The 19,684-nt window shown below is 39.0% G+C and overlaps 1 protein-coding gene across 1 annotated transcript in view; it reads left to right on the top strand.

Annotated features, from left to right (window-relative positions):
* slco4a1 (solute carrier organic anion transporter family, member 4A1) overlaps positions 1–19,684 on the top strand; it is a 39,498-nt gene that overhangs the window by 7,228 nt on the left and 12,586 nt on the right. The window contains exons 4-6 of the mRNA XM_042409597.1: positions 14,727–14,838; positions 15,439–15,593; positions 16,506–16,776. Coding sequence (XP_042265531.1) covers positions 14,727–14,838; positions 15,439–15,593; positions 16,506–16,776 — 538 coding nt within the window. The remainder of the gene's footprint in view (positions 1–14,726; positions 14,839–15,438; positions 15,594–16,505; positions 16,777–19,684) is intronic.

Raw genomic sequence — 19,684 nt, 5'->3', positions numbered from 1 at the left:
AAGTGTCACAGTTAAGGAAGGCTGTGTTTGTGTTAAGTTGAGTTAAATTGACTTTTCTGTGTTGTTTTAACATAAGTTTACATGTGGGCCATCAAAAATGTACTTGGCCACCAAATTTAGGGGCTTGGTCACCCATGGGGCCAGTGCTTAAAATATTAGCTTCTATCCAGGCATCAACCTCTGATCCTCTACCATCATAACATTGTGATTTAAAAGCCACAGTGGAGCAGAGGAAAGGCAATGAATCAGGCGAAGTACTCAAATTGACAACAATTACGCTCGTTATTTTACTGTAAGTGCAATAGAAGCTTCGTGAGTAAAAAGCTAAGAAGAGTAATTTATTAATGAAACCCATGAAAAAGATGGACAGGCAGACCAGAAAACCATACTTAGCAAATTATGCAATTCCACTGAATTTAGAGAACATGTGCTATATCATTATATGTATCCTTATCTGGATATGAAATGACCTGTATCGTGTTATGAGATTTTGGTCATATTTTTCCCCCAATTTTTTTGAAAATTGCAACTTAGATGCTTATAGAGATATATCCTACTTAATTTTATCTTAGTAAAAGTTGTTTTGTTTTTTCATCTGAAGGAAATAGCAAACATTAAGCTTAATTCATGTGAATGCTAATGAAGAATAAATGATCATCAGTTAGCATGTACATGACTTTCTTAAAGACATTACAAGCTTACATTATAGGTTGCATACATAAATTAGGAAATACTTTGTTAATTTCCTCTAGCCAGTTAGTTGGCATGGCATCCACTGTGTTGGTCTCCAGGAATTTCACAACCGCAAACTGATTGTCAGTGTTCTGGAAGTAGAAAAATGAAATAATGTCACATTATAGTCTTCCCTCCGTTGAAAGTGCTTATATTTATATATACTCCCATATACTTAAAGCTTGGATGTGAGGGATCTGATAGTGATTTATTTACACACATTGGAAAACAGGAGCAAAAATATATTTGAGGAAATAAGGCATTACATGGAAATCTGGCTTCAAACAGAAAGGAAAAAAATAGGCAACTGACAGTTGTAAGCCACACAGCCAAATGTGTCCTCTGAAACCACACTACCTATCAATATTAATTAGAAAGCATTGCTCAAAAAAAGATAATGATACATAAACAATACTATTAATACTATGAAAGTGTGTATTTACAGTTATATGAAGTCTGTGCGCTCCTTAGAATGAATGGAGCAAGGTAACTACAATCCTCAAACCACTGTCTGCCTCAGTTATAGATGCCTGCCTGCCCAAATGTCTCTCAGATAGTGTTTTCATGCAAGTTTGACTGTCTTTGGCTGTGTAGACACCAATCAACCTTGAGTCACAAGGTTGCATGAAGTATGGCTCAAGTCGATCATAGACACAACAGAGCAACATCTTTTATCTATCTCACCAGAGACTGCAACAACTTCACAGAACACTAGTTCACTAAGAGTGAAGACATTGTTGTTGTTTTTTTTTTATTTCTACACTCTTTTTGGTTCAGGTTGTATCTTTCTCACTTTGTCTGCTTCCCCAAGCTACCTCACAATCTGTGAGAGAGGAATTTGCCCAGAATGAACAAATCTTTTCAGCTGATGCAAGTAATTCTCAAAAGAGAAAGCACTGCACTCATCAAGACAGCCATAAAGTTTTGCATCTGATGCAAGGTGTACCAAACTGTGGACATTGTAGACAAGGAACTCATCCCCATACAAATGCCTTCCCTGTGCAATGAAGTACACCAACAACTCTTCTGCATTGTCATTGTACTGTTTTGCCAGTCTTGGACAAACAAGGATGGATAATGCCACAATGAAAACCAGGGAGTGCTCATAGAGCTGCTCTGAAATAATGCCCTTAAGCACAATTTTTCTTGTATAGAGGGAAAACTGTCTCAGTTCTGTGGCTTTCCATCTGTCAATATCTTCCAAGCCTCTCAGTTTCCTTGCAAACACATTTAGAATGCATGATCTTAGCTTCAGAAGCTGAATACTAACCTGCTTAACATGCCCAGATGGCAATCTGATTCCCCGTGGTCCCCTCAGCCACAAAAGGATAATTTTGCGCATGACCCCAAGACAACACTGGTGCATATAATCTGCAGGGATATCATCATATTTATCAGGAGCTGGCAAAATGGTGACTCAACTAAATGCAGGTGGTGCTTCTCCTGAGACTGATCTCAGAATGTTTCATCAGTTCTCAATGTTAGATGTTTTCGGGATAGATCACCCGATGGCCATCCCACAATCCTTTTTGTATACATTTGTCACACCCATAGCCTGAACACAGTTTTATGGACTTCACTAGAGCCTTGGCTGGGGCGTCACATGTAACACAACGCAGCTTCACCCTAATCAAACCACTGTCTGTATCTAGTCCATTTTCCATAATACAGTGAAAACAGCTTATAGTGATCATGTTTACAGTGATAAGCCGCTTATATGGGTCAGATAGCTTGGGACAGAATCATTCCTATGCAAATGCTGTTTAAACAATTTGTTTACAGTAATCAAACAGTCCGTTTACAGTGTTCATTTTGGGTCTTTTCATACATGAAAACATGGACATTTTTTTTATATAAAACTACAGTAATTCTATTTTCTTTTTACTTTACTCCCATAGTACACATATAATGTATAATTAGTGGCTGCAGCACCATTATCAGGTGTTTTATTCCTCTCATTCACCGGCTCGTTCGACCACTGCTTCTCTCTCTCTCTCTCTCTCTCTCATCTTTTTTAAAATGAGTCGGGAAGTTGCCAGCAAAGCCTAATTTTACTTTTAACATTCTCAAATGAAGAGGAATGTCTTCCCTTCTTCCTAGTAATGTTTCTGTCTTCCCTCATGGCAGGATTGTACAGCGTTACAGGTTGCGTCTCTCCAAAAGTTTATTCTGGTTCAACTTTCTCACTGTAGCGCCCCAGCGGCCCCCAACCCTGCAGCCAAAACACGCAACCCGTCAGCCTGCCGGCTGGCTACCTGAGCCAGATGCTGCATGCACACTGAAATCATGATGGGAGAAAGAAAGTTGTTTTCTCTCAATGAAAAATATAGTCTCCTTGAAGCTTATGACAAACTGCCAAAAACCAGCCGACAAGATGCAGCAGCGAATCAAGTATTTGAAACAGTTGTACTGCATTTTGGTCAATAAATTTCAGTAAATAGTGAAGCTGCCCATTTCATTACTTTATATTCATGTACTAAATATAGAAATGTCAGTTAGATGGTAATTTGCATGAGAAACTTAAAAAAAAAAAAAAAGAAAAATCGGTTATAGTAATCATCCGCTGATAGTGATCAATTTGACCCAAACGGACATGATCATAGTTGACACAATACTGGCCACAGAATCTGGCTGCTGTTTTTGAAAAGCGGCAAGCCATCGATGTTGAGAGAAATGTCAATTAAATCTAATCCATAAATGTCCTGTAGAGATTACATTTTCAAATGTTTCAGGAGCTGGTCTTTGCATCCGAGGTAGATATACTGCATTCCTGATTTCACTTCAAATTCTACACTTTAGAAATTGTCAAGCAGTGTTTTTGCTGTCCTTGGCACCTCTGAGTGTCCATTTTCTATCAAAATATTCAACAAATTATCAACTGCATTGTATTTTACATGAAATTCATTTGCCCACTATGCAATGGAACGTCAGAGTATGGTGTTAGTTTCCAAATTGCTACTATTACTGCTCTGAGAGAATAAATCATCAACATCTCTTTCATCTGCACAGTTCTGTTCCACAGAGGCTCCCTCTCCTGTATGTTCTTGGTGTTGATAAAGCAGTGAAGCACACTGAAGAGGAATGTTTGTCGTAAAAACTCTGATGCAGCTATTTGGTCACAACTTTCCAAAATCCTCAACACACCCCAGAAAAAAGGAAACAAAGAAAAAAAAATTAATGATGAAAAATCAGAGGACAGAGGAAAAAGGAAAAAATGTTATCCAAAAAGACATACCGAGCCCAATTTGAAATCCATGCTGTAAAGAGAGAAGAACACAGACAATGCCAGGATAAGTAGCATTCATGTTATGTGACATATCAGAGTTGACCAAACAGTTGATCGTAATAATAATGGGCAAAACTATATGACACAACATCCCTGAAAACGTGCATTTTATAGCTGTCACAAGAAGAGGATGCAGTATATGATCTACTTTGTCTGCACTCACATTAAATCAATTCAATTCAGTTCAGTTCAATGAGGCTTTATTGGCATAACCATATTGAAGTACAGTATTGCCAAAGCATGTTGTACAAAGTAGTACAAACAGGGACAAGTACAGGTTTTAACATATAAACATATATAAACCTTACAGTTTGAAAACAACAACAATGTCAACAATATTTGGAATGCAAATTACATATATTTTGCTTGAAGGAAGAAAACTGAACTTAACTGATGAATATCAGCAATATTGGAAATAATAATAATAATTATAGTAATAGTTTTGATTTGAAAAAAATATATATACATACACACACACACACACACACACACACATATATATATATATATATATGTGTGTGTGTGTATATATGTATATATATACACATTACAATAGTAATAGTTAAAATAAATAAATAATTTAAAAAATGTTTAAAAAGTAGTGTGGCAGGTAAAGATGTACTCTGCTGCCAGGCTGCAGCTCTCTATGCAGCTATCTATACGATTGGTATTTTGTTTATGTTTGTTATGTGGTCGAATTCAGGGTGTATGTATTTAAATTTGGGGAAATATTTTGTTTGGACTGGCTAGAGTTTTGTGCATTCTGTTAGAAAGTGCAGCTCTGTCTCAACTTTGTCTTCCTTGCACAGCTGGCAGAACCACTCCTCTTTGGGAAACCATGATTTTTTGTATCGGCCTGTCTCGATAGCCAGGCTGTGCTCATTGCGTCTGTACTTTGTTAAGGTAGTTCTATGTTCAGTGTCAGTCACTGCAGTCACACTGTACTGTCTTTTTAGGGCCAGATAGCACTGCATTTTGCTTTGTGCTTTTGTTTGTGTGTTCCAATTAGTGAGGTAGTTTTGTTTCTGGTGTGTTATAATTTGGTTGACTCTAATTGATATATTCTCAGACTGGTCCTGAAGTTGAACAAGGTTAGAGAGTAAACTAAGTGTCAGGACCAACTGAGTGAGAAGACTCAGCTCTTGGCATTGCAGGGCTTTGTAGTGATAGGAGTGGGGGCCACTGGTTTTTAAATGAAGCCAGTATTTGATTGCTCTTTTCTGAATTTTGATGTATGATGGGAATTGGCCTAATTCAGCCTTGCAGGCATTATTTGTGGTTTTTCTGTGCACCTGCAAGATGCTTTCGCAGAACTCTAAATGCATAATTTCGACTGAGTGTTTGTCCAATTGGGCCAAATTCTGGTATTAAAGAGGAACCCTGAACTCACTACTATAGAGGAGAACTGGTTCTATGACAGATTCAAATAATTTGAGCCAGATTCGAATTGGAAATTTAATGTAAATTTGTTGCATAGAATGCCCTACGTGCTTTTTCTCTCAGTTCATTTACTGCTGGGTTAAAACTTTCAGTGGAATTTATTTTCAGTCCTAAATAATTATAATCTGTGCAGCTGTCTAACATGTGTGCTTCTAATGTGAAGATATATGTGTTTCCCTGAGATCTGGATCTTTTTGGAAAAGTCATTGTCTTTGTCTTTTTCATATTTACTGCCAGGGACCAGGTCTGGCAGTATTGCTCTAGCACGTCCAGGTTCTGCTGTAATCCCTGTTCTGTAGGAGCCAGCAGAACCAGGTCATGAGTCATCTCTGACTCATGCAGAGTGAGACCAGGTGTTGCTGATTTCTCTAGAATTGCGGCCAATTCATTAATATAGATGTTGAATAGAGTCGGACTCATACAGCAGCCCTGTCTCACTCCACGTTCCTGAGAGAAAAATGTTGTCATTTTGTTGCCAATTTTTATAGCGCACTTATTGTTTGTGTATATTGACTTAATTATGTCATACATTTTTCCCCCCTACACCAGATTCAATAATAATTCAATTGTAGAATAAACCATTGTGCCAAATAGAGTCAAATGCCTCTTTGAAATCTATGAAACATGCAAAGATTTTGTTATTTTTCTGGTTAACATGTTTGTTAATCAAGATGTGTAGGGTGTAAATATGATCTGAAGTGCAATGTTTTGGTACAAATCCAATTTGACTTTTACTGAAGACATTGTGTTTGGTGAGGAAGTTTATGAGTCTCGAATTTATAATACTACAAAGAAGCTTCCCCAGATTACTGTTCACACAGATGCCTTGTAATTATTCCGATCGAATTTATCTCCGTTTTTGAAAATTGGTGTGATGAGACCATGATTCCAGATGTCAGGGAAGTAACCTACACTCAGAATCAAATTGAAGAGTTTCAAGATGGCCACTTGGAATTTTGGGCTTGTGTATTTCAGCATTTCGTTCATGATGCCGTCAAGCCCGCTGGCTTTTTTGGGTTTTAGTGCTTTTTCTTTCAGTTCCTGCTCAGTAATGGGAGAGTTCAGGGGATTCTGATTTTCTTTTATTGCCAATTCTAGGTCATTTAATTTTGTTATTATTTGGTTTTGATTTGGGTCTGGATTGCTTGGTAAAATCTTGTAAAGTGTTTCGAAATGACTGACCCATATCTCTCCATTCTGTATTGCCAATTCTACACATTTGGGTTTCTTAAGATTATTCCATTTTTCCCAAAATTGATTTGTCTTTATGGATTCCTCAATTAATGTCAGTTGTTTGTGTGTGTGTATTGTGCCTTTTTGATTCTGAGTGTACGTTTGTAGTGTTTAAGTATATCACAGTAAAAAAGGCGCAAGTCCACATTTCCTGGATCTCTGTGTTTTTGATTGGATAAACTTCTAAGCTTTTGTCTAATTTCTTTACATTCTCTATCACTCCAGTTGTCATCTTTGGGATTCTTTGGTTTATTTTTGGACTGTTCCAATTGTGATTTTTTTGCAGTCTGCATGATGATGTGATTGACATGTCTAACTGCATCATTTATGCCTTCTTTACTGTGAACATTTGTGGTGTCCAGAGAGGAATCTAATGATGTTTGAATTTCAGGAGTGCCAATTGCTTTCTGGAACTCTTCTGTGCTGTTTTCAGCCCATCTGTATGATTTCTTGATATTAAACAGCTCACTGGGCTGTGGAGGTGTGGTGTTGTTTGTCTTTGTCCTTTTGAGAAACACAGTAATTTGGCTGTGGTCAGAGAGGGGTCACTGGTTTAACTGTGAATGCACTGAGAGAGAAAGGATCTAGATCTGTTAGCATGTGATTAACTGTGCTGTTGCCAAGAGGTGAGCAAAAAGTATGTCTACCTAAAGAATCTCCTTGTAACCTACCATTAACAATGTACAGACCCAGGCTTTGACAGAGCTGCAGGAGGTCTCTGCCATTCTTGTTGACCTGCGGGTCAGATTTGGAGCGGGGAAGGTTAGTTATGTTTTGTGGGAAGTTTTGTCCAAATATATGAATGTTACCCAGATCTGTATTGTAGTCAGGTAAAGAGCCAGTGCATGCATTCAGGTCCCCACAGATTAGCACACTTCCCTGGGCCTGGAAGCTGCAGATCTGCTCATGGAGAAGGGGGAAGATATCTTCATCATAGTATGGTGAGTCACATTGGGGAATATAGACAGCACATAGGAATATGTCTGCTGGAGGGTTAATGATTCCTTAAGCCATAAGTGTGAGCGTTCATATTTTATAAGGGTAATGTAATTTGATATTTCTTACTTGTACCAGATAATAATCCCTCCTGAATCCCTCCCTCTTTTGACAATAGGGAGTTTGACTGATGACAGAATGATTTCTTTGTAGTTTGGGGGACAGTGAGTGACAGAGCCTGATCTACACCAGGTCTCTTGGAGGATGATGATGTCTGTGTCTTTGGTGTTTTCTCTGAGTTCAGGGGATACACTCTTACATCCATACAGTGAAGAATTAAGACTGAATATTCCACTTACAAATAGTTAAAGGCTTCATTGTTACTATTGGTAAATACAAATATAAAAAGTTTTAAAGAAGAGATAAACCTACAGTTTTAATGGAAGGTAGGGCTGTCTTTGACTAAAGACAAATTTCAGTCAACTAATAGTAATATTTATTTATTTATTTATAATTAACTAACTGATGAATTGATTTAATCACCAAATTTGTGGAATTTTACATTCTGCTTAGCTGTTGCAGATAAATGCAGCCATGCAGAAGGACCCTCTTTAAATCTAGTGTAAAACAGATTATGATTAGTATTGTGATGCCAGAGATAAACTCTTCATTTTTTAAGTAATGATCAACAACAAATAGGCTAGTTCATTCTGCATGAGAAAGAGGAGAAGGAGAGAAAACAAACAAACAAACAAAAAAAACAAACAAACCAAAATAGTAATAATAGCCTAATTGTCTGAGACCTCATCTGATTAGTTGAACGGTTTGGATTTTATAAGCCCAGAAAGTTGGAGTGCCACATCGGACCTTACAATGTAAACCAATGGGGAGGCAATCTCTGGGCATGGACTTTGTGCCAAACTGAGACGTCTGACATCTTAATTATAAGTCAGACCACTTTCAAACCTGTATCAATGGATTTGCAACGAAAATTCCGACTAAAATGTGATTTTTAATGTAAGATTTGGCCAAAGTCATGGGATTTATGAAGATATTTCCACTAGAAGACTGCTCTGAAATCCTGCTCTCAATCTGAGGAGGGAAGAAAGGCGGGGGATGGGTATAACAGTTGAATGTAGCTCAGTTTTATAGGATACAGCAGAAAGGTCTATATACATACAGTACATTATATACAAACTTTGTATGAAGTTTGGGGTTATTATCATTTATTTTACAATAATTATAGGTCTTATATGTATAATCAGTAGTGGGGATGACCTATAAGGGGAAGGGAAAAAATGGAGTGAGGGTGACTGTTTAGTGATAAAGTGCTGTAGAAAAATAAAATCATAACTACATTTTGTAGCTCTGTACTGCAGTTTTTCGTTTATTAGGGCCAGAGCACCTAGTGGTTTGCTCACACTCTCCATTCAAATATATGAGTATTTTTCTGTGTCCAGCTGCAGTTACTTATTGTCTCTACACACCTGACAGTACACATGTCAATCAAACTTTTACCAGGTCATGTGGGTTAAAAGTCTTTACTTTTCTAAAAATAGACTAGAATTTCTTTTACACACAAACTCATCAAAAGTTTTCAATGTATTAATTGAAATTACAGTATAGGGCCCAAAACCTGTATAATTTTGATGACACAGGGGTGAGCAAGACAGAAATGTCTCACCCTGCAGAAAATTCTCATCCTCACACCATTGAGATTTGATGTTTCACCCTGACAGAGGAAGTTGCTATAACTTTATTGTACATGCTCCAATCTGCAACAAACTTTACATGTTTGATAAGAGTCCTGGCCTGAACACGTCTACATAACAATATTCCATCAGTAATGCGAACTGGCTGAAAAGCGCCCCCTACAAAATTGCAGCAAAGCAGCCCCAGCAGCAGGCAAAATAGTAGACAAAGGAAGTGATGTAAGGTAACTCCTTCCTGCTCTGTCTGAAAACAGCCCGGTTTTACATGCCCATGACAGAAACCTTTCGACTGTGCCAAGGGTGTGAGGGCCCGTTCAACGCTGCTTGCAGCTTTAATTATGTTAGCAATTTTCTCTAGTAAAGATTTTTCATGAAATCAATTTAATTATGAAGCATCAGTTAATTTCAAATATGACCAAAAAGGCTAAGTAAATATTTAAATATATAATTAAATAGCATATAAATATGTAAATAAATATGTAAATAAATCAAATATACTAAATAATCATAACTAAATAAAAATATAAATATATATCAAGAAGATCAGCTATGTTGTAGTGCACTTGCATAACCCACTGAAAACTACTAAACATATATTTAATATATAAAAATAATAAATAAAAATAAATTTGACCAAAATAATTGAGATCATATTATTGTAGTGATGCATGTTGTGTGAAGAGTGATCAATAGTAAAAAATGATCATTCATCATGGTACTTTGAGAAACAAGAGGTTTGACAGAAATCATTGACTTGTATTATCCTACAGTGTGTTTACATGCACTTGAGTAACCAGGTTACAGTTGGTTTTCTCCAGAAAGCTGATTTCTTGACTGTCATTTGAACAAGAAACCTGCTTTCTGTAAACGGAGTATGGGATTAGAGCAACCTGGTTTCCACAAGTAGATTTTACTGCTTGGAGAACACAGATTTCTTTGCCATGTATACGTATAACCAATCAGCTTTTTACTAGTAAGCATGTGCACCATATCAGACTGCAGACAGAGAAAGCACGGTGCCGAGCAGGTGAAATAATACCATCCAAAGTCTGACTGAAACTAAAACAAAGTAGTCTTTAGATGTCTAAATAAGTCAATTTCCACTGCTAAATATTTGACTGTTTGTTAAATTCAGACACACTGGTGCCATGAGGGAGAGCTCTGCTCTGCCTGTCTGTCTCTCACCACGCTGTCCGGCTGCTCCACCACACGATGCGCTGGATTTAAAACACAAGACAAAACTAGAGCATCACTGTAAAATTGAATGCGGCACAATAATCTTTTTATCTCTATTATCCTATTTCAAAATCGTTAGAAGCCAAAATAATACATTCAATTAATTGCCCAGCCCTACAGTCTCTCAAAATTAATTAATTTTAAATAGCTTTTCATGTTTCCAATATGAAAAATGTTTTGTAAGACCCATGAAACCCTTGAATGGTGAGCCAACACTCTAACAATATAAGTAACGTTAACTTAGCAGGACAATAACCAGTATGCACAGACCCAGAGCTGAGCACAACCTTCAAAACTTAGAGCAGGAATTATTACTTTTTTATTTATATATATTATTTTTTGGTCATGGTATTGAATAAGGCAAACTATAGCACATATAACATGTATTTCAACATATAACACCACTGTTGCCATCTGTAACTTTATCATGGCAAGCAAAATGCAGTATAATTTCCAACACTTAGGCCTACTTTTGCCTTTATTTTGTATGCACAAATGACTATCTAGTAAGTAAAACACATCACCCTGAACTAATCCTTTTCGCCCATTCTCTCCCTGTCTCTCTGTGCTTACTGAAAATGAACAGCCCTCAGTTACCGTGTCTTGTCATCGCTCTATAAGAGAACTGCTAAAATAAGCATTTCTCAGGCTAATTTACCATTCACATCAGTGAACTGTTAACGCTAATAACGTTCGCTGGAGGACAAGCTACTGTATCTAACATTAGTTATAACATTTAAACGAAACAAGAACAACGGGCCTAGTAATAACTAATGAAAATAATAACTGCTAATAAATTTTCATCATTTCTGAATATTTACTTATATTAATTTAAAATGTGGTGAGTTACATCATTATCTTACCTTTATTTAGCACTAGTGGTGCTGTGCCCTGTGCCGGTCTGCCAAATTTTTTTTTCTTAGGATGGTGAAGTCATGACCTGCCTTACTATGCCTCTGATTGGTCCATGAAAAAACACAATTAGGTTTTGATTGTGTCCTTTTGATTAACATATGGGCAGAACCAATGACAAATTGAAATTGAAATTGTGCTCCACCAACCCTTAGTCCTCAAGGCCATTACTGCACAAAATGACTTGAAATCAGAGACTTATTCCCTCTTAATACATACATATATATATAAGCAGCTGGATAGCTCAGTGGTTAACACTGCCTAATTTGGCGCAGAAGGTCGGAGGCTTGATTCCTGGTCAGGGCGGGGTAACACATATCCAGTGTGGACCCTTAGGCAAGGTCCTTGATGCTGCTAGCCTGGCAAGGGGGAGCCAGGATGACAGATCAGAGGGGAGATATCATCATCATCATCATCATCATCATCATCATCATTATCATCATCGCCACACTCCGAGATTGGGTGCCAACAAAAGGGCGACTGACCTGAGATTGAAAATCATGACTAAGCTGGACACCTGGCACCCCCGTAGCCGATTACCAAGGCTAAGTAACAAAGTACCCTCTGAAAGTCTGCTAGAGGACATGAATGCAGCACTACGTACTATCCCTACGAGGACCATAACTGAAACCAATCAGCTGATATACACCACAGCAACAGTGACCCTAGAGATGCTTGGCTACAAGATGAACACCATAAGCCACAAAGAGCATTACCCTCCATGGAGAAGGAGGCTGGAGGCCAAGTTCAAGATGCCACAGAGAGAAGTTAGTCAACTCTCAGAGCTACAGAAAGGTGTGGGGACGAAAGGAAGTACAACAAGCTGTCTACACCTGAGGCACTGGAGACTGCCAAGCAAAGGCTCACAACTCTGGCTACCCACTTGAAGAGATACACAGGAGAAGCAGAAGCCAGGAGAATAAATAGGATGTTCTCCACCTAACCATCCAAAATGTACTCTCAGTGGCAAGGTAATAACATAAGAACAGATCCACCCAGGGCTGAGACTGAACAATACTGGAAGAGCATATGGGAGAAGGAGGCATCACATAACACCAATGCTCAGTGGCTAGTGGATCTAAGAGCAGACCACAGCAATCTCCAAGAACAAGATCCAGTAACTATTACAATGGCAGACATCCAAGAAAGAGTGTCAGGTATGAAGAGGTGGACAGCACCGACCAACTACCGGCCAATAACCTGCCTCTGTACAACATGGAAGCTCCTGTCAGGCATCATAGCGGCTAAGATGAATAGGCACATGGCCCAATTCCCCAGAAAGGAATTGGTAGTAATACCAGAGGAGCCAAGCACCAGCTACTGGTCGATAGAGCAGTCACACAAGACTGCAAGACCAGGCAGACCAACCTGTGCACCGCCTGGATTGACTACAAGAAAGTCTATGACTCAATGCTACACACACGGATACTGGAATGCTTAGAAATGTACAACATCAACAGGACACTAAGAGCTTTCATCAAGAGCTCAATGGAGCTGTGGAAAACGACTCTAGAGGCCAACTCAAAGCCAATTGCACAAGTTACCATCAAGTGCGGCATATACCAAGGTGATGCATTATCCCCACTGCTGTTCTGCATAGGCCTGAACCCCCTCAGCTAGATCATCTCAAACAGTGGCTATGGATACTGGTTGCGAAGTGGAACAACCATCAGTCATCTCCTCTACATGGATGACATCAAGCTGTATGTCAGGAATGAGTGAGACATCCACTCACTGATCCACATCTTCAGGATCTACAGCAGCCTCATCAGAATGTCATTCGGACTAGATAAGTGTGATCAGATGGTATCAAAGAGAGGGACAATGATCAGAACCGAGGGGATTGAATTACCAGAAGGCAGCATTGCAGATGTTCAGGACAGCTACAAATACCTTGGGATCCAGCAGGTAAATGGGAACCATGAGGAAGGCAGCCACAGTCAAATACCTACACAGAGTAAGGCAGGTCTTGAAAAGTCGGCTGAATGGGAAGAACAAGATACGAGCCATAAACACGTACGCCCTGCCAGTCATCAGATACCCTGCTGGTATAATAAGCTGGCCAAAGGAGGAGATAGAGGCCACTGATATCAAGACAAGGAAGCTCCTCACAATGCATGGAGGGTTTCATCCCACATTCAGCACCCCGAGACTGTACACTAAGCAGAATGAGGGAGATTGAGCATCAGGGTCACTGTCCAGGATGAAACAACCAAGATCCATGAATACATCAGGAAGATGGCCCCCAAAGATGAACTGTTAAGTGAATACCTCAGGCAGCAGAAACCCGATGATGCAGAGGAGGAGGAGGAACCATCATGCAGAGACAAGCCCCTACACGGCATGTACCAACGACAGATAGAAGAAGTGGCTGATATCAAGAAATCCTACCAGTGGCTGGGAAAGGCTGGACTGAAGGACAGCACAGAAGCATTAATCATGGCAGCACAAGAACAGGCACTTAGTACAAGATCAATAGAGGCGGGGATCTACCACACCAGACAGGACCCCAGGTGCAGGCTGTGCAGCACAAATGGTGATAGACGTAGCAATCTCAAGCCCAGCAACATCAGGAAGAAGGAACACGAGAAGCTCAAAAAATACCAAGACAACCAAACCAGACAACGTGCGTTACAGACTGCCATCTGTACGCGCGTTCTCTGTTGACAAAGGAACTGCTTCTCTCCCCCTCACGATTGCTTTCCCTCCTCTTTCTTCCCTCTCTTTCGACACGGAATTGGGTGAGTGCAAGATGCTGATCACCAGGTGGCGCCAAGACACGGCTATTACTTCCGCCATTTGGTTCTCGTGTGATGTGACTTCCTCACATAGTCATGTCTGCATCTAAACCCTTGACGTCATCACATCAGATCATGTCGCCATCTTGTCTCACACACACACACACACACACACACACACACACACGCATTCACCTGCATGTCTTCAGCGCTGTACATAGCTGTCGTTTGTTTGTTTATGTAGAATTAGATTTTAGGACAGTGGTTTATTGAATGAAATATTTGTTAACTTTGTTAATTCTGCTAAGTATAATAAACACAGTTATATCTTTAAAGAGAAGTTTTTGTCATTATTGTGTTTAACATACTGTGAAAAGTGGCTATATATATATATATATATATATATACATATATATATATACAAATTATTATTATAAATTCAGTGATTGATATAACATAACATTTTTTCATTCCTCCTTTGCTCCTTGCGTCTTCCTGCAGGCTCTCAGGAGTACGTGGCCATGCGAGTTTCTGAGGCCCACCAGCTTAAAGATGGCAGCCACACCACAGCCTCAGACCCTCAGTTCGGAAAATCGGTCAAAGACATGCCAAGGTAGAGTAATTACTGTGTATTCCACAGGGGACAGTCAAGGAGTTACCTTAGATGTAGTATTGCTAATGCATTAATATGCAGTCAGACAGCGCACACATTCACTTTATGTGAATGTGTGTAAGTTTGAAGTAAACTGTGTTTAATACAAACTCAACAATCGCAGTGTGATTTCATCTCTCCAGCACAGGGGATTACAGACATAGAGTAAGACGTTAATCACAGCACATTATGTAACATGACTATGTATGTGTCTCCAGGCTGTTGAGATTAGAGTAGACTGGTTCAATTAAAAAGGATTTATTCAGTTATTGACACCCTCTACTTTCCCCTTCTCTCTCTCTAACCCTCTTAGTTTCACTTTCAATTCAGAGCTGCATGATGCAATATGATAACAAAGAACAACAAATGTTCAAAATCATACCAGTCAGTTTCTGGATTAATTTTAGAAATTTATAAAAGCACATCTTATTTTGAATTTCAGGAATGTTATTGCTATGCTATTTTATGCACAGGAAACTTGCTTTTTTCTGGGAGAACAACAACAATAATAATAATAATAATAACCACTCTCCCTCCCTCTTTTTCTCTTTATATTTCCAGATCTGTGCTGCTCCTTTTAAAGAATCCCACCTTTCTGTTCCTGTGCTTGGCTGGGGCTACTGAGGCCACCCTCATAGCTGGCATGTCCACATTTGGTCCAAAGTTCTTGGAGTCACAGTTCAGTCTCAGTGCATCAGAGGCTGCCACATGGTTCGGTGAGTAACTAGTAAATAGGTCAAATCATATGATACATTTTGAGATGTGAAACCCAGTGTCAACCTTAAAGGTTGGTCAAATTGTTCACACTTACAAAGCCACTTTAGCTCTGTATTATTTTTTTTTATTTCTCACTCATGGTTACAGTCATAAGTGGACACTGAGCTGTCTATTGGAGATATTGGAGAAATTAATTATTTACTGTACAATTCAACACTTTCTCACTAGTTTATGTAATCAAACTATGCTGATAGTTGTATTTTACTTTATTTCTATTGATGGCCTTGTGGTAATTGGAGGCCAAGTGAATCACTACTTGGACACAGGAATGAGGCTCAAATGCAACATACATTTATTGACTAATGGGGAGAGTTGGTGAAGGGGGATTGAAAGAACTGAAATTCCTCATGGACTGGGATATACTCTTAGGGGTGGTCCGTGGCAGTGTTTGGTTTATTCACGCTTCCATGAAAAAATCTAATCTTGGAGGCAAAAAAATGGGATTTCAGGACTTCAGCATGCAATGTGAACATAGCACAGTAGAACACATAGAACAGTCACTTATCACTTTCAACTCAGAACACACAGCCCCAGTCTTTTCTGGGGCTGTGTGTTTGAGCTGCATAAGGTTAATTATACAGCTGCATATGGACAAGCTGCATAAGGTTAATGCCCACATCTTTATTTTCTGTCTCAGAGGTTTACTACATATCCAGAATGCTTTTAAGCAATGTATAGAGAATAGATAGTTACTGCATTTAAATAAATTGCAACAGTAGTGAGAGCAGAGTTTTTTTTTTTTCAGTCTTGAAAAAGTTGTGTTACATGCAATCCCATATGCAACATGTCTTGCTTTTACTGCCTGTCAGTCTGACTGCATGTTTCTTTATGCTACCCTTCACCCCTCCCAGGATACATGGTAGTACCAGCAGGAGGTGGTGGCACCTTCCTGGGTGGCTACATCGTGAAGAGATTGAACCTGCGCTGTCGAGGCATAATCCGTTTCTGCATGATGTGTGCGATGGTCAGCCTACTCACCATCTTCATCTTTCTCATCCACTGCCCCAACGTGCCCATGGCTGGTGTCACAGCACCATACCAGTCCAGTCTGATGGAGAAGCATGAACTGGACCAGTACAAACATCTCTATGACAAGCTCAGCAAGCTGCGCCTCAGAAACAGGTGGGGAATGTCTTCTTTATGTTTTATAACTCCTGTTGTAAATCCTTTATACTCAATACTATTAGACTGTTATGTTCTGCTAAGGAAGTTTATATACCCATTACAAGAGAAGTGGTGGTACAGACATTTATGGTCCTGAAAGGATGAAACCTAATTTGACTTATTTCCTGACTTTACCTCTAGCACCACCATGAGGTTGATGTTGTTGGTTTTAGAGAAATATCTTAACCACTATTGGCATGAAATATGGTACATTTATGGTTCCCAGAAGTTGAATCCTAATGACTTGCATGATTCTGAAGATGTATATAGTACTGCATCTGTGAAATTTACATTGAAATGTGTTATTTTTGGTCTTCTTATGTACATTACATACCATTACCTTTGCACTACCCACACTCCCACTTCTACCTATTTTTTTTTCCTTTTCTTTGCACTATAACTTACATATTACATTTATTTTGCACATATTGTAAAAACTTGTGAGTATATACAGTATGACTGTATATTTCTTGTATTCTGTTTATAGTTTAGTGCCAATGTATATAGTTCTGTTTTAATATGTGTAAATACATTGTCTATGTGTGTAGCCTGGAGGGGGCCACAACTGAATTCGTAATCCTGCATTGCATAATGATAATTAAAATTAATCTTAACTTGAAATATTTCAACATCTCCTAGATGGATTGGCACAAATCTTCGTACAAACATTGTGGTTCATGCATGTAGCATGCAACATGTCAGCTAACAATCATTGCTAAGTTTATAAACCGTGCACAGATTCGTAGGCCAACAGCTGTGGGCCTGGCTGCTGAACAGGAGCGCTTGAAAAGATTAGGACTGCCCCCTGCAGTAGTGTGTACTATCCAGGGCGCGAGAGCCCCTTCCACTACAACATGTTATGTGGGTAGATAGTCTGCTTTTCAGCACTGTTGTGTGGAGAGAGGCTCAGATCTCATGCCGTGTCCTCTGTCTCTTGTGTTAACCTGCCTTTAGATGTTCGTAGATAACAATTTGGTTCCATCTATGATTAATGCGTATGCTGCAGCCATTTGATCCTGCCATAAAGGCTATGGAGAGAGATCAGTGTTTGCACATCCCTTGGTGAAGTGCTTTTTCAAGAGAGTCAGATGTCAGAAACCTCTTGTGTGCTCTCTAGCACCACAGTAGGATTAATCACTGGTGCTGCTCGCTCTGGACGTCCCCCTTTCAAGCCGATAGCCCAAATCTCTCTCAAGATGCTGTTTTTTAAAACAGCGCTCCTCTTAGCCCTGATGTTAGAGAGGGAGTGAACTGTCGGACTGCGCTGTCCGTCTCACCGTCCTGCATTTCTATTATCCCTACTAGACGAAGGGAGCGCAGTGACTGACTGAATGAATGAATGAATAGTTTTTTCTTTTCGTGTCTGGTTTACATGATCCAACCCTCATGGGGTTATTCAGACACATTAACCAACAACAAACCAAAAATTCCAGCATGTTACCCACCATAATATAACAGCACAATACATACATATCAGCCAAACATGAACATAGGCATTATCAAACTTGAAACATAAACCTCCCACAAATAATGCTCCAGGATCCAATACATAAACCAATAAAAACATAAACATAAAACTCCCACAAATGATGCTACAGGATCTTGTACATAAACCAATAGTCTGCAGTGCAATAGTCTATGGAATTTAACTATTACTTTTCTCCCCCTGTCCCATGCTTTAGAAAGGTATTCAGAAAATACAAAAACATTATCAAAAAGATATTCAATTTAAGCTCCACTCTCAGATTCTCAGATCTAAGTCTGGGACATAAACTTTTTCAAACAAAATTTGTTGTAAATCATGATATAAAGGACAGTATAGAATGAAATGAATTTAATTCTCCACCTCATTTAGCTCACAGTATTCACAGATTCTTTCATCTTCAACAACACCTTTGTATCTTCCAGTTTCAATATGCAGTGGTAATATGCCACATCTTAACTGTGCACAGAGTGATCTCTGACTTTTAGCCAAATTATACTTAACGTATTTTTCACATTTATAATCTTTCTTAAATAAACAATAGGTTCTCAATTTTGGCGTTTGACAAATTTCTTCTGCCCATGATTGTGTACATTTATCCTGGACTTGGTATTTAAACTCCTCCACCTCCACATTTGTTTTTTGAAAATAATTTTCTTCGAGTCTATGGTCTAGGGCTGCTTGATTATGGCAAAAATCATAATCATGATTATTTTGGTCAATATTGAGATCACGATTATTTAACATGATTACTTTTTGACTCATGGAACAGAAACACTTCCATTTTATTAAATGTAGCAATCGACACTGACGCCATGCATCGCATGGAGACCCCTCGTGTTTTTTTACACTTCAAGTCTATTTCTGTTGCATTTAGTGAATATCCCACTGTATATGTGTTTTAGGGATGCACAATATTGGATTTTTTGCAGATATCCGATATTTTCCATCTCATTTTTGGCGATTGCTGATGGCAATATATGCACACATTTTTTCCACCTGGCTGGGGAGACTATTACACATGCAATCATAGATTGTGCTAAGTATGATCAAGAAAGACAATATATGAAGGAAGAACTCAGGAAGACTGGAGTTCAGGAGCTCAGCATTAAAACTTTAATGAACTTGCCAAGAGAGTGGAACAGTAGTTTTCAAAATTTAAACCTGTGCGGGAACAGTTCTTCCCAAAATTCACTCACAGGCATCCACATTTTAATAACTCAGAAAATGAAAAACTAATTAAAGCTGCAAGTAGCCTTGAACGGGCCCTCGCGCCTCCGCGCACGTCAAGCTGCAGCGCATGTCATGGGCATGCAGAGGTCTTCAGACCCGGGCTGTTTTCAGACAGTGGAAAAAGGAGATAAACATCACCTCCTTTGTCCA

This window comes from Thunnus maccoyii, chromosome 4 (genome assembly GCF_910596095.1).
Source record: "Thunnus maccoyii chromosome 4, fThuMac1.1, whole genome shotgun sequence".
In the NCBI taxonomy this organism is placed as follows: Eukaryota; Metazoa; Chordata; class Actinopteri; order Scombriformes; family Scombridae; genus Thunnus; species Thunnus maccoyii.
The sequence above is the reverse complement of the archived record's forward strand: the minus strand, read 5'-3'. Positions and strand labels throughout refer to the sequence as shown.